The sequence below is a fragment of the Diospyros lotus genome, chromosome 3, assembly GCF_014633365.1.
Source record: "Diospyros lotus cultivar Yz01 chromosome 3, ASM1463336v1, whole genome shotgun sequence".
Lineage (NCBI taxonomy): Eukaryota > Viridiplantae > Streptophyta > Magnoliopsida > Ericales > Ebenaceae > Diospyros > Diospyros lotus.
In genome coordinates, this window is record NC_068340.1 from 24,405,070 (window position 1) to 24,420,700 (window position 15,631).

Consider the following 15,631-nt stretch of genomic DNA (forward strand, 5'->3'; position numbering starts at 1 on the left):
TACAAGCAAGCACGGAAGGGGATGGTCTGGATGGATGGATGGATGGATGGATGAGGCCTCCACATCATGCGCATGCCTATCCGTTACTAGCAAATGCTATTCGTCCATACAAATTAAGGGCATATCCTATTATATGTCTATATATATATATATATATTTCTCAAGTTTCTTTTATATTGAATGATCAGCTGTCGAACTAAAAGAGCAGTCCCTGCTTATGATCAATTCGGAGAACTAAAATTCATGCATGCACGTGCGTACGTACGAGTACGACTTCTCAATTTTCTGGGACGACTAATGATGGATGACCTAGCTAGCTTAGCTTCCCCTGTTTGAAGTAAATATATAATATTCTATATATGAATAGAATAATATTCTTATACACAAATTATGCAAGTAATAATTTGTTGTTCCAACTTTCCAATAATATATCCAGCCAAAAAAATAAAATAAAATCAAACTATACTTTTTTATGTAATATTTTTTTATTTCATTAGCATTATCCATTCTAGAAACGATGTCTAAACGCACTTACTTGGATGAAAAAAAAAGAAGAAGTAAATTTTGTAATCCCACTCGACATTATACCAGCATATCCTTATTTACCTAAATGCTCTCTCTCTCTCTCTCTCTCTCTGTTGTTTTTGTGAATTTCAAGAATAATCTCTAGCATCTCTCCCATCAACTTTCTTACAAAAACACATATATAACATGTAAAGCAACAAAAGTACATAGTTGCTTGCCCTACTCTAAGATGAAATCATGATCAGAAAGAAAAACCATAGTAACCGCGCATGTCCCTGTATAATCAGAGTAAGAATTTTCGTTGGACACCTTTGTAGTCATTCAGATCTATTGCTCTCAATCACATTGAATGGCAAATGAGAGAGAGAGAGAGAGAGAAGGGGACCGCAACGCAAACAAAAAGTGTTGAACTTTACACATGAATAACGGAAAATAGACAATCCAACAAAGGGGTCTCTTTCCAGTTCTGAGGGAAGAAAATGAGAGAGAGAGAGAGAGAGAGAGAGAGAGAGAGAGAGAGAGAGAGAGATGAGATGATATCAAAGATCTTCATTTCATTTCATTCTCATCCTAATCAGGAAGGGCCCCATCAGAAATCCCTTTGATTAGAAAGGCAGCCAATCACACTTGAAAAGTTAGGATGAACTCTCCAAGCCCAGCCAATGAAACAACAGATAAGCCTCCTTAGTGGGGTCCCAAAACTAAACCCCCCTTATTTATGCCATCCGAAGGCTCCCAAAAGGCAAAAGTGCCCCAACAAAAGCCCTACTACTGCATATTACTGCCCTTGCTCTGTAAAAGTGCACACAGTGGGCCTCGCCCCAACCCACAATAATTCCACCAGTCCCTAAATAAATTGAAAACTAGATATTTTCCCTAAACCCATTTTCCACTGTTCCTTGCCAATCCTAAATTTTGTCAATGGCTTCCACTAAAAAACTGGCCAACGCCGTAGGCGGCAAAACGGCCCGAGCCTGCGACAGCTGCTTACGGCGGCGAGCGAGGTTGTACTGCACCGCCGACGACGCTTTCTTGTGCCAAGCTTGCGACGCTTCGGTCCACTCGGCCAACTCCTTGGCTAGTAGACACGAAAGGGTTCGCCTCAAAACTTCATCTTTCAAATCCTCCGAGGAGCCCTCTAATAATTTGAAAAATTTTGCTCCGTCATGGCACCAAGGTTTCACCAGAAAGGCTCGGACGCCGCGACACGGAAAGCAGCCGTCGAGTAGACAATTAAAATCCGAAGAACCGATACGAAATTCACACGTTCTTGTTCCGGAGTTGGCAAGCGGAGAGACTTCGAACGAAGAAAACGAGGAACAGCTTCTTTATAGGGTTCCGACATTCGATCCGTTTGTTGCAAGTGATTCAAAAGATAAGTCGCCAGCCGAGATTGGTGGAAGTAGTCTACATGGGTTCCTTCCTTCCGAAATGGAGCTGGCAGAGTTCGCAGCGAATGTGGAGAGCTTGCTGGGGAAGGGTCTCGACGAAGAGTCCTTCAATATGGAAGCACTGGGGCTGTTGGATTGCAAAGAGAAGGGTCCGGTGGAGGCCTCTTTAGACGGTGGAAGAGTCAAGGTTGAAGATGAGGAAGACATGATCAATTCTGCCATGGACGATATTCATGTTGATGGAGATATAGACATGTCAAGAGAGACATTTGAGTTCAATTTTGATTACGGGTCTCCAGCGGCGTGGGAGGAGGAAGAGAACAGGGTTATTGGATGTGAGGGAGCAATTACGGAGGAGAGCGAAGAGAACAAAGCCGACGAAGGGAGGAAGACGAGGAGGGAGATACTGCTGCGACTTGACTATCAAGCTATCATTACGGCGTGGGACAACCAGAGGTCTCCGTGGACTACCGGCGACCGACCGGAACTCACTCCTAGTGATTGTTGGCCCGAGTATATGGTATGTTTTCCATTAATCCCCTTCACTTAATTTAGATCGGTAATGGACAAAAAATGTTTAAATTTGATTGAGTGAATTATCAATTATATGATTGTCATAATAACATTGAGAATTAACATACGGGTCATAAACTTGTGTAAGCGATAAAGAAAAACCTATAAAATAATATGATTAATACTGCAAAATTCTGTAAAAAAATCGATTCCAAACTTGATGGTCTGATTTTATTTTTAACTTACGTGCGTGTGTTTTTTCAGGGTGGGTGTAGAACTGTGCATAATTACCAGAATGGAGAAATGGGAACAGTGATAGGAGGAGGGGGACCAAGTGGGATGGGGGATGGAGGAAGAGAAGCGAGAGTGTCGAGGTACAGAGAGAAGCGGAGGACGAGGCTGTTTTCGAAGAAAATAAGGTATGAAGTTCGGAAATTGAATGCAGAGAAGAGGCCCAGAATGAAGGGGAGGTTCGTTAAGAGAGCAAATTTTGCAGCTTCGCCTGTTTTTCCATTGCTCAACAATAAATGATAATATTAATGCTTAGGTTTTGTATTGCTGAAGATGCTTTACTAGGCCCCTTCATATGATCATATATATATACATATAAATGTATATGATGACATGGGTCTGTCGTCTGTGCATATCGAAGTAAATAAAATCGATCTAAGCCGGAAAAGTCACTTGATACCATTCCCCCCCATTCTTTCTTTTTTTTTTTTTTTCTCTCTCTCTCTCTCTCTCTCAAAACTAAGGAATAAGATTTCACGCCCGCACGGACAACCCAATCGATCTAGAAAGGGGCATAAAATACCTTTTGTGGTGAATCTTGAACCAAAATCGAGGATCAAGTCTCGCAAACGGCAGTGTGGAGTATCTCTCTCCAAAGTGAAGGGGTTCCTTGTGCGCGGTGAGCCCGAGTCTAGCCATTGCGTCCTGCTGGATCACTATGATTAACCTCCCCACGTTCTGTCGGGCCGGGTGTCGGGGCGCCCGGAGTGAGCGATTTCACTTTTTGGACCAAAAAATAGGATTTTACTGTTAAACTACAAAAAAAAAAAAAGAATTGCCCAAAACATAAGTCGGGGAAATCCTTGCTTTTATTTCTTGAAAACAAAAAACTAGATCTGAAAAACAAATAAAATTTTGAAAAGCAAAAATGTTTGTATTGAATGAGCTAGGAAAAATGTAGGATATTTTTATTGAAAAGGAAAAGACACCTGCTGGAAGTGGAAAGCTTTAGGTTATGTTGAGAACTATGATTAATTTGTGATAGAAAAATTGAACTGAAAATGTATTCACGACTGTAATTTTATTATTCTCTTATCCATTGGAAAATCTCATCTCCAAATTTAACCTCAATTGAATTTGTTCTCTTTTTTGCTAGATAACCTCATTTGAATTAGTTAGTATACTCGGCACTCATTTTATGCTCAAAATAATGCGAGTACATATATATATAACTGATCATCTGGTACAGGATGAATTCCTAAAGGAAATTATTAATTAAGGTACCAGAAGTAGTCCTGAAATCCTAGAGCTAATTCGTTGATATTCAGACAGCACACTGAAACACACACATGCATGGGCCCCAAGCAAGCATGCTGCATGCATTCCGGGTTACAACTGGAAAACCAATCAAGAAGCTTCACATATAATCGATCCACAGAAAATAAGGCACTTTTAACTCTCGAGAGTGCCATTAATTTGAAAGAATCTTTTGCTCAAACGTATATACACATCCACACCCTGCAGCAAAGGCGCAGAAACCTTCCGGGAAGATAATGCAAAGCTTGCCAATTGCCATGCCACCTATCTATGACAGCGTGACTATATATAATTATCTATATTTTATAGATGTGATAGATTTTTAATTATATGGCCCCGCTTTCAAATTCCAATCTTGGCTTTTTTAGCAGACTTTGTGAACGCCTGGCACGGCACGTGGTCCCTGTAGATAAATGACTGATCACTAGCACGAAAGCGAAATTAAATGGTGTACGAACAATGAAACAAATCCATCAGAGAGTCAGAGACACAGATCGATGAATGTGGAAATTAAGACACACGTCGTCACTCGTCACTGATCAAATTGCCAGTGCAGGATTTCAGTCATCTTCTTCGGTGCAGCGCTTTCTTAGTCATTTTACTGTTGCTTTGAATTTGATCTATATATCATCACTAAAATTACAACAAAACAAAATTAATATATTATTTTTTTTTAGAAAAAAGATAACTTCATTTAGTTTCCTGTTTGGGCTCAAAGCTAGCTAGGAGGTTCTATATACACCAGAGCCGGTCCTAGATTTTTTAAAGTTCATGATAAATTTTTTCAAGTGTGTTATTTTATATAAATTAAATAAAAAAATAAAAATTAGTAACTAATTAATTTTATTAAAATTATAAGAATTTATAAAAAAATAAGGAAGAATAATTTGGAGTCTCATTAAAACTTTATTTGGAGAAAATTCAATGGGACAAAACCTCAAATAAAAAAAAAAAGAGTACCTTGCATTGTAAACATTATATTAAAAAATAAAAATTATATATTTGAATCTACATGCTTCCTCTCGAATTTCCGTAACGATTTCTTGATTTGATCAATTTTCCTTTTATCTAGAGGTGTCAAAAAAATTCAAAAACCAGTTAATCGGATCAAATCGGACCGAATTGTGCATTTTGGATTGGTTCTATAGTTAGGTTCTGGTTTTAAAAAATTAAGAACCTATATTTGGTTTGGTTATTATTTTTTTTTTTCAAATCATGGTTCGAATCGAACCGGAATCGATATTATACTTATATATATTATAATTTTTTTGGTATATATATACATATGCATAAATAGTATCACTTCTTAGGAAACTAACGAGATTTATGAACTCCTTTATTTCTAGGTTTTTATGAACTATTTCTATACTAAATGGTTGACAGTCTATGAATTATTTTGTTCTGCTTTTACTTCAAGACTTGAAATATTAATGAAGTTATGGGTTTATTTTAATTAACAAATTTGTTGGTAATTTCATATTTTGCAAAAATGTTTAGAAACTAAATGTTAATTGAATAGAACTTAAACCGAACTGAAACCGTTCTAGTGTGACGGATTGGTTATGGTTTGGTTTTATATATATAATGGTTCAGTTACGATTCTTATTTTTTTAGAACTGTTAAAAGTAGTTCGGTTACTGGATTCTTATATAACCAAACCGGACCAATTCGAACTGTTGACACCCCTACTTTCATCATCCACAATTAATCGAAACAAAAACAATCATCACATGTACCTACAAAATAAAAATAGCAATGAAATCTTCTTTTGACATGGTACAAGCGACAACTTCTTTTGTTAATTTTTTTTAATTTTTTATACACATATATACATAAGCTTAAAAAAAATTTAGAGTCCCCCTCAATTATGGGCCCTGGTTTGTAGCTCTAGTGGCCCTGGCCCAAGGCCGACTCTAATATTCACTTGGGGGGCAATTAATTCAATTTTGTTCAATGTTGAGTAGGTTATAATAGACAACAAGTTAACAACGCATTTGTAAAATTTGAGTCATATGATAAAAAAAAAAATTAGAAATATGTATGGTTTCCTAGCACAAAAGGAAAATATGGAAAGTCAAAAAGATCATTTTAGAAGATTTTTCTACTGATCATTTATTAATACTTAAATTTTTAAATAAAAAATAATATATGTAAATTAATATGTTTCTATAAAGACTTCATCAATCACTTAAAAAAATGATTTTAGAGACAAATAAAATAAGTCTCTAATTCTCTAAATTCTCGTCTCTAATGTTTCTAATGTTTTAGAGACAGGTTTTGGTTCATCTCTAAAATCTCCGCCGCTAATTGTTTAGCAACAAAATTTCTATGTCATCACTGGTTAGAGATCATCTCAAAATATAATAATTTCGCCTCTGATTTGATACTAAAATCACTTAAAAAAAAATGACTTTAGAGACAGACAAAATTCGTTTCTAAATCTATAAAATTCTATCTCTAATGTTTTAGTGATGGAATTAGAGATGGATTTTGGTCTATTTCTAAAAACCTCATCGCTAATTATTTAACAATGAAATTTTTCTGTCGTCGCTAATTAGGGACAGAATTCTGGCTGTCTCGAAATATAATAATTCTGTCTTTAATTTGGTACCAAAATTGGTGATAAAATCAATTGTTTTTTGGTTTTAGAAACGAAATTTTTTCCTTCTCTAAATTTAAGCAATTGTTAGATAAGGAAATAAGTAGATTAGAAATGGAATGAAATCCAATGTGGATTTTGGAAATGGAATCCATTTTTGTCTCTAAAATTAGCTGTCAGAGACAGAATGATTCTCATATTTGTCAAAAAAGACTTGAAAATAACCCAAAAATGACCAATGTATAACCCTGTTAACAAGTAATATCTACAATGCCAAAATCCAATCACACCAGTAATCTTCAAATACACAAATTTATTAATTAAATAAAATATCACAACAAGTATTCAAAATACCTAACAAATATGCATCAACAGTTATCATCGAACTCATTATCAAACCCATGAATGTAGTCTATTAGGTCATGAGAATGAGCTAGATTAACATGGTTAAATGGAGCGTCTGACTGAGGTAGAAACTTTGGAGGAATGAGAGCTGGTAAAGGATGAATTGGGGTGATCCTCAAACGCTAGAAGAGAGCATGTACCATATCTTGTTGGGAGTGTATCATTTCTTGTTATTACTGCATCTCTGGCGTCAAGCTAGAGACCTTCTACCACATAATATCCCTCTTATTCAGAGATAGTTGTATTGGATGAAGCATCGTATAGTACTTCGAATATATTGTCTCGAGGCCGAAAACACATCCCTTCTTGTTTTGTCCTCCAACCACATCTAAATATATGTTGTTGTCAAAGGTACTTGACAACTGACCTTCACAACTCCCTTTCGTAGATACTTGTAACGAGTCTGTTTACTTACATCTAAATTTCTTATTTTAGGATGAATTTAATAGGTGACAGGGAATTGTGAAACAAGATTGAATTTCATATTACAATGACTATACAAATATTAAATTTGATTATAAATTTAGTACTTACAACAACAGATATAGCTTTTGAAGAGACCTAACCATCTTTGCTTTTGTAATGTTTTATTTGTGTAAAGAGTTCAAAGTTGATCGGTTCCCTAGCTATTCAACTCAACGCTCTATAAAAAACTAGAGATGCATGTTATTTTAATTGAGTTAAATATAAAGTTTTGTCGAGAGACGTAACCAAACTTAATACAATAATTTATTTATTAATGATATGTAAATAAAACTTACCCAACTATTTCCTATGTTCAGCTGTTGATTAACTACCATCGATGTGCAGTGAGAAACCTTTTTTGGAGCGTCTATTTTTTATATTAATTTTTTAAACTTTTTGCAACTCCCATATCATTTCCATCCCTCACTTTTTTTATTACATTCTTTAACACCTTGGAGCCTTTGTTGTTGAAGTGATTCCTCACTTCTTTTCATCCTATTGTAGCCACTTGTATTTTTTCTACATGCATGTAAGAATATTTTAAACAATTTAAAGAGTTAACATTTTATATAAAAAATATTATTGTTCAATTACTAATGCACTTTTACCTTAAACTCTTCAAATCACATATTTTTCACAGCAGCATCAACCTTAGTCCATGATCTCCAAGCGCCCTTGAACTTGGACTTCAATATGATGGAAAGATAGCCCGACAATCTCTAGTTGACTCAAAGTTGTAATTACATAAACAAAAAAAATGTTAGGACTAATATATTATATATATAATATAATTAAAAGCTAATGATAGGATTTGAGATATAAATACTTACTCTAATCTATGGATAGCCTTTATCTATATATGCTGGTTTGCAAGATCTAAAGTCGCAAATGAGCCGAGTTGTTCGTGAGTGGCTCAATGTTTGGCTCGATAAAAGTTTATTCGAGTTCGTTTGTTAATAAAGACCAATGTAAGAAAATGTTTAGTTGAGTAACAAGTGATGTACTCAACTAACTTATTTTTTTAAATGAGTAAGACTTGTGTTGGTCCTAATGATGGTAAATATAACCCAAGAGGGGGGTGAATTGGGATTTGTATAAATTTTTGATAATTTAAAACAATGGTTAATGGCAGAAAACTATGTTTTGAAATATAAGGGTTATGTTTCGAATTAAGACTTTCTGTTCTAGTAGATTTTGAAACCTACTTCATATGTTTTGAAATAAACCTTTTTGTTTTGCAAGTTTCGAAATATAGAATGTATGTTTCGCAATATACTCGTCTGTTTTGCTTGATTCGAAATCTTTTAACTTGTGTTTCTAAAAGTAATCTTTGGCAAAAATGATTTACTTAGGTAAGAGTATACCAAAAAAGTTTCTATATCAAAGATATGTTTGTATGTATGTATACGATTAAGCTCAAGAAAACTTTGTTTTACACTTTGATAATAAAACTTATGAAAGCATGTGCAATAGGCAATAACGATAGGCAAAATGCGAAAGAACAATTGTACACAAGATATATAATGATTCAGCACTCTGCCTAGTCCACTACCTTCAAGCTTACCCATTTGAATGATTTTTCAATCCTAATCATTTTTACTTAGTGATCAATCACAACACACTACAAAAAATTCATAATTTAGTGACGGACTTAGAGACGGAATTTTTTCGTCACTAATTAGAGATGTCTCGGTGACGGATATTCCGTCATTAAATTTTTGTGATGGAACATTCCGTCTCCAAATTTTTATTTTTTTTTAAATTTAGCGATAGAATATTTCGTTATTAAATATTTTTAATATTTTTTTATAAAAATTTTAAATTTAGCGACGGAATATTTTGTCGCTAAATAATTAAAAAAATTAGTTCTTTTTATTTTTTAGCGATGGGTGCGACCCCGTCACTGAATATTCATTTTTTATTTATTTTTATTTTTATTTTTTTAGCGACGGGGTTATCCCGTAGCAAAATTTTCATTTTTTATTTTTTATTTTATTTTTTAGCTACAAGTGTGTTCCCATTACTGAATTTTTATTTTTATTTAATTTTATTTTTACTTTTTAGCAATGAGAGTCATCCCATTGCTAAATTTTTATTTTTTATTTAATTTTTTTATTTTTTAGCGATAGGGGTGACCACATCGCTGAATTTTTAATTTTTATTTAAATTTTTTTTTTAGCGACGGGCATGACCCCGTCGCTAAGTTTTCACTTTTTACTTAATTGTTTTTTTAATTTTTCAGCGATGGGGTGACCTTGTCGCTGAATTTTTAAATTTTATTTAATTTTTTTTTTAGAGATGGGGTTATCCCATAACTAAATTTTTATTTTTATTTATTTTTTTTTTAGCCACAAGCGTGACCCCGTAGTTGAATTTTTAATTTTTATTTAATTAATTTTTTATTTTTAGCCACAGATGTGACCTGTCGTTGAATTTTTATTTTTTATTTATTTTTATTTTTAGTTTTTAGCGATAGGTGTGACTCCGTCGCTAAATAATTAAAAGAATAAATTAATAATTAGAAACTTTAGCGACAGGATAACCCTATGGCTAAAAAAAGAAAAAAAATTAATAAAAAATAAAATTTATTAATTATGTATTAAACAAAGATCAAATAAAAATTAAAATTCTTTAGCATGCATATTTTATGTATTTTATTTACAAACCAAAATATGTAAATTGATATGATATTATAAAATTTATAATAACAAATATGTATTAAACTAATTTTTAATCAAAGAAAACTTAAATATTTAAAAGATTAATTAATTAAAACATTTAAATGGTATATTAGTTGAGTTAAAAATTTATAATATTTATTTTTTTAAGTATTAATTTATGAATTTAAAAGATTTAAAATTTAAAATATTAATTTAAAATAAAATTAAAACAGTTGGCAGCTAAATTTAGTATATAATTAATATGTGCAGTATATGTAATAAGAAGGCATGCAGCTCGGATGGTCGCGCACGCTCGCGCTCATGTGAGGGACCTGAGATCGAAACTAAGGAAAGGGGAAATGAGGTTGCATTGGGGGATTAGTTCCAGCGAACACGTGACGGCTTAAGGGGGTGTCGCTTGGCACGTAGAGGCGCGCACACGTGTCCGCTCGTTGGATTAATTATTTTATTTTTTTCAAATAAAAGTTAGCGACGGAACTATTTTCGTCGCTGATTAGCAATGGAACTTTTTCCATCGCTGATTCAAATTTATTTTAATTTTTTTAATATTTCATTTTTTATTATGTATTAGTGACAGAAAACTTTCTGTTGCTAAATAGCGACAAAATTTTTCGTTGCTAAAATAATTCCTAATTTTTAAATTTTTTTTTTGTCTTTTATTTTTTTAATTAGCAACAAAAATTTTCGTCGCTAATTTGTGCTGTCACAAAATCCGTTGCTAAAATTTAGCAACGCAATTTTTAGTGAAGAGAAGATGGTCGTCGCTAAATTTTTTAGCGATGGATTTTGATGTTTTAATGAATAATATTTCCTTCGCTAAATGTCATTTTTCTTGTAGTGACAACGGTTTTATAACGGTTCACACCAAAATCTTGTACAATGAGTTTTTACGGGCTTAACTCAAACCTAACACCAAGTAAGTTTTAGGCTCGACTCAAACCTTACACCAAATTAGCTTTAAGGCTAAACTTGAACCTTTGACACAATGAGTTTTATACTCAACTGAAACCTTTATACTACAATGAGTTTTAGGTTAAATTCAAATCTTACAACATTAACAAGATAAATAACTTATCTTTACAGTCTAACAAATTGATAGCAATAAAATGCCTTACCAAATGGCTATACAAACCTCTTAACTTAAGGTAAGGAGAGCTGGAGAGATGAGACTCGTTGTTTGTACTTGCTTCTCATTTTTCACATCACAATGCACATCTAAGATCATATGAATGGATCTTCTTGAGAGCTTGTCAAAAGGATTTAGATCACTTATGCTTGTGTGTGTGTCTCTAGTGTGTGCTCACTTGTTTCTTCTTTGATCAATCTCTTCTTGTCTTCAAATACCAACTATTTATATCAAGAAATAGAAATCTAGCTGATTATAGCCGTTAGAGACAAGACAGAAAAGTAGGTTTCGAAACATATCATATAGGTTTCGAAATATAAACAACATGTTTTGAAACATACAGCCTTTTACACCTGGACAAGCACTTCGAGACAGCAAAGAGTGGAAGACATATTCTTATGCCCATTTTGAATATTTTAAAAAGCACTCATATTCAAATTTGAATGTGAGTCTCATAGCATGGAGAATGCATTTAAAAAATGATTGAGAAACATTTTGATAAATACAAAATTGTAACACATACATCTCGATTTTAAAATGATCTACTAACAGAAATGTCAGAGGTTTCGAAACATACTTTAAAAACTGATTTCAAAATATATGCATCTCAGATCTTTAAATGCTTTACTGACAAAATTGTCAGAGGTTTCAAAACATAAAATATAGGTTTCGAAACATAGTCCAAAACCTGATTTGAAAACATATGCATTGCAAAGATGTTTCGAAATAGCATGCACTTAGAAAAATATTGAAAGCCTTTTCAGAAAGGGTTTCGAAACATGCATAGAAATATAACAGATTTTCAAAAGGATATACTTGAAAGCACAATCCACACTTTCTTTTATTTATATTTTACCTTCAATTTACTTTAATACATAAATGTAAATAAGAAAGTACCCCCTATTTGGATTTAATAAAAATATCCAAAAATTAAAATTCATCACAATAAGAAAGTAGAATTTTGGTTTTAGTACAAAGTCAAAATTTAGCAATATTACCACCTCCAAAATATATACTTTTTATTCAATGAAAAATTCATTAAAAATAATTTTAACACCACTAGATATTAGATATCAAAATACCATGAGATAGTTTTCTAAAAGAAAACATTTTCTTATAGGTCTCGTTATAAGGTGCTAACCTTCTAAACTTAGAAAAAATAAGATTTTGCAAAGCTAGATACTTGGAATTCATTTGGTTTTCATTTTCGCAAAGTAATACTTGATATTAAAATTGATATATGTTAAAAACCACAACCTTGACTCATGACTTAGGGATTAAGCTAATAGATATTTTTCATCATCAAAACTTGTTTGTTGCCAAAATACAATAATTAAAATTTGTGATATGGGGTCCACTCGAGCTTGTTGTCGGGTGAGGTTAGGTTACTGTAAGAAAAGTTACCTTCAAGGGAGTTTGCCAATAGGATGCTCGTTGCAAGGATTTTGCCACAAGGTTTTGTCTCGAATCCCAATGACTATTCACAAAAATAGTAAAGGTGCATTCAAAGTGTCTAGATTTTACCGAAGTTGGAAGTCCTTTTCAATGTCCTGTAGCTGGGTATTTATAGGGCACAATTCTCAAGGATGCTTGGTGCTGACCCGTGTTGCTTGTTGAATGAACCATGTTCGAGGTGTGTGGCTACAATCGAGTCTTTGAGGCAAGGTCTTGCCACAAAGCTTGCCGCAAGGTTTTTCCTTTTCTATAAGGTCTCGCCGCAAGGTTTTACCTCCGTGACAAGGTCTCACCACAAAGTTTTGCCTTTGCCACAAGGTTTTACCTCCACCACAAGGTCTTGCCGCAAGGTTTTTCCTCCGCCATAAGGTCTCGCCGCAAGATTTTGCCTCCGCTACAAGGTCTCGCCGCGAGGTTTTACCTTCGCCATAAGGTCTCCCTACAAGGTTTTGCCTTCGCTACAAGATCTCGCCACAAGGTTTTACCTCTGCCACAAAGTCTCGTCACGAGGTTTTGCCTTCGCCACAAGGTCTCGCGGCAAGGTTTCACTCTGCCACAAGATCTCTCCCCTAAAGTTTTGCCTTTGCCATAAGGTCTTGCCGCAAGGTTTTTCCTTTGCCATAAGGTCTCACCGCAAGGTTTTACCTTCGCTACAAGGTCTCACCGCGAGGTTTTTCCTTTGCCACAAAGTCTCGTCGCAAGGTTTTACCTCTACCACAAGGTCTCGTTGCGAGGTTTTGCCATTGCCTCAAGGTTTCGCCATAAGGTTTTACCTCCGCTATAAGGTCTCACCGCAAGGTTTTTCCTTCGCCACAAGGCGGCTAGTGGCACACTTCCACAAAGCTGCTGCCACAAAGAGGGCTCGCGGCACACCGTCACAAAGCCCTTGCTGCAAGTAGGCTTGTGGCACACTGCTGCGAATGTTTTTATTTTTTCTTTAAAAATTCTCATTTTTTCTCTACCTATTTTCCATGGCACAACAATTGCCCCCCACTCTTCTATTTTATCCAAAGATCTTACTTTGACCAGGGCCTGGAGTACCAAATTATCTCTAGGAAACCATGCCCTCGATAGATAGGTTCCACTACGGAATTCTTGTTGTGTGTCCAAGCTTGCAGGGAGGCCTAGGCGTCGAATCAGCCAAGGAGTCGGAGCTAGCTTGGGAGCATAGCACCGGACTCAGTCAAGGGATCCTGACGAGCTTACGGGCATAATCTTCGGAGCGTTCAGTGATCCCAAGATGGATCATTGTGTTCTCCATGTTTGTCTTTCGGGGTTAGTTTACCTTAGGGAATCTGGGTTTGGCCAATAGTTCGGCGTGGGATTTCTACCAAACATCCGAGTTTGCTGGGAGACCTAGGCGCCAGATAGACCAAGGAGTTGGGTCTAGCTTAAAAGGCATAGCACTCAACTCAAGCGAGGGATCTAGGTGAGTTTGCGGGCATAAACATCGAATGTTCTGGTGATCCCGAGCTAACTCGTGGTCATAGGCACCAGATTGTAACTAGGTGACTCAACTCCGATAAACGAGATCATGGTAGAACTGTCATAGGGTTGTTGTCTCTTCATGCCTTTCTTGGGCTAGTCCACCTTAGGGAATCTAGGTTTAGCCAGTGGTCCGGCGCGGGATTCCTACCAGACATCCAAGTTTACCGGAGACCTAGACGTCAGATTAACCAAGGAGTTGAGTTTAGCCAAAAAGGCATAGCCCCCAACTCGAACGAGGGATCCGGGTGAGTCTGCGGGCATAGGCATAGGCATAGGCATCGGATGTTCTAGTAATCCCGGGCTAACCTGTGGTCATTAGCACCAGATTGCCACTAGGCGACTTAACCTTCGGGAGCGGGTTGTGCTTTAGTTGCCATACCTGTATCACATTCTATGACACATACAAATAATCTAGGCCCAGGGAGATTTTACGTGGTTCGGCTTATAGTTTTTCCTACTCCACGGGAATACAAGGGGTATATTCTTTTATTTATCGGGGATTTTATTATAATGGAAAATTAAAGATAATTTCGGCCTTTAGCTGGGTCAAGCTCTTCGTCTCTACGTCTGGTGACATGCTCGACTCTACGTCTCACTTTTCATCCCTTCCCCTAGGGCTAAAGCTGGGAAGTACCTCTCGAGGTACACAGTGTTCCAAGCTTTTCCTATCGCCTCGCCTTGTAGTGTCGGTAGTGTGTACATGTTGGGGCCTAACATCTTCTGAATTTTGTAAGGTCCTTCGCACTTCGGGCTGGGTTTCCCTTCCTCTTCTCTTACCTTCGCCTGCATCCAAAATTTCCATTTGGATGACAAACTATTCTGCTTGGTCGAACAACTCAGTCACAGAATTTAGCTCAGATAAAGCTAAGGATCTTCTAAGCGGGGCGTATGTACTTCCGTTTAGTAGGGTTAACACCGCTAACCTATAATACCCAAGAAATTAGGATTATTTGAAAAAAAAATGTTTTATTAGAAAAATGAAATTTTGGGGAAGATTGATATCTAAATATCCCAAAAAATTGATCAAACCGACTGCAATGAGTGCCTTGGAGCCAAGATACCAAAGGAAAATGATATAAATGTGATGAGTATTTCGAGGCATGATTTATGGCATTGAAAGAAATGAGATCGAGAACGATTTTCGGTATAGCTAAAATGCAGTTGCCATTTAGGTTGTAAAACTGAGTCTCTATGGGAGACTTTCGAGAAGTCAACAGAAGCTTGTGAGGACTTCGATTTTTCATGACAAACAACCCTTTAGTGGTTTCAGGAAGAAATGAAAAGGCTTAGGGCCAAAACGAAGATTCGGGCCTAAGTGTAATTTTCTAAAATTACTAGAGGGAGGTCAAAATAATATTTTTTTAGAATCTTCGGGAGTCAAATGGATATCTTAGGACTTAAGGGTCTTAAATGAAATATTGGAAAGTTTATGGGC

At 35.4% G+C, this 15,631-nt stretch overlaps 1 protein-coding gene across 1 annotated transcript; it reads left to right on the forward strand.

Annotated features, from left to right (window-relative positions):
* The first annotated feature begins 347 nt into the window (after positions 1-347).
* LOC127798059 (zinc finger protein CONSTANS-LIKE 16-like) lies at positions 348-3,122 on the forward strand. Its single transcript, XM_052331357.1, has 2 exons — positions 348-2,436; positions 2,694-3,122. The coding sequence occupies exons 1-2, from the start codon at positions 1,447-1,449 to the stop codon at positions 2,958-2,960; spliced, it is 1,257 nt and encodes a 418-aa protein (XP_052187317.1). The 5' UTR covers positions 348-1,446; the 3' UTR covers positions 2,961-3,122.
* Positions 3,123-15,631: the final 12,509 nt, after the last annotated feature.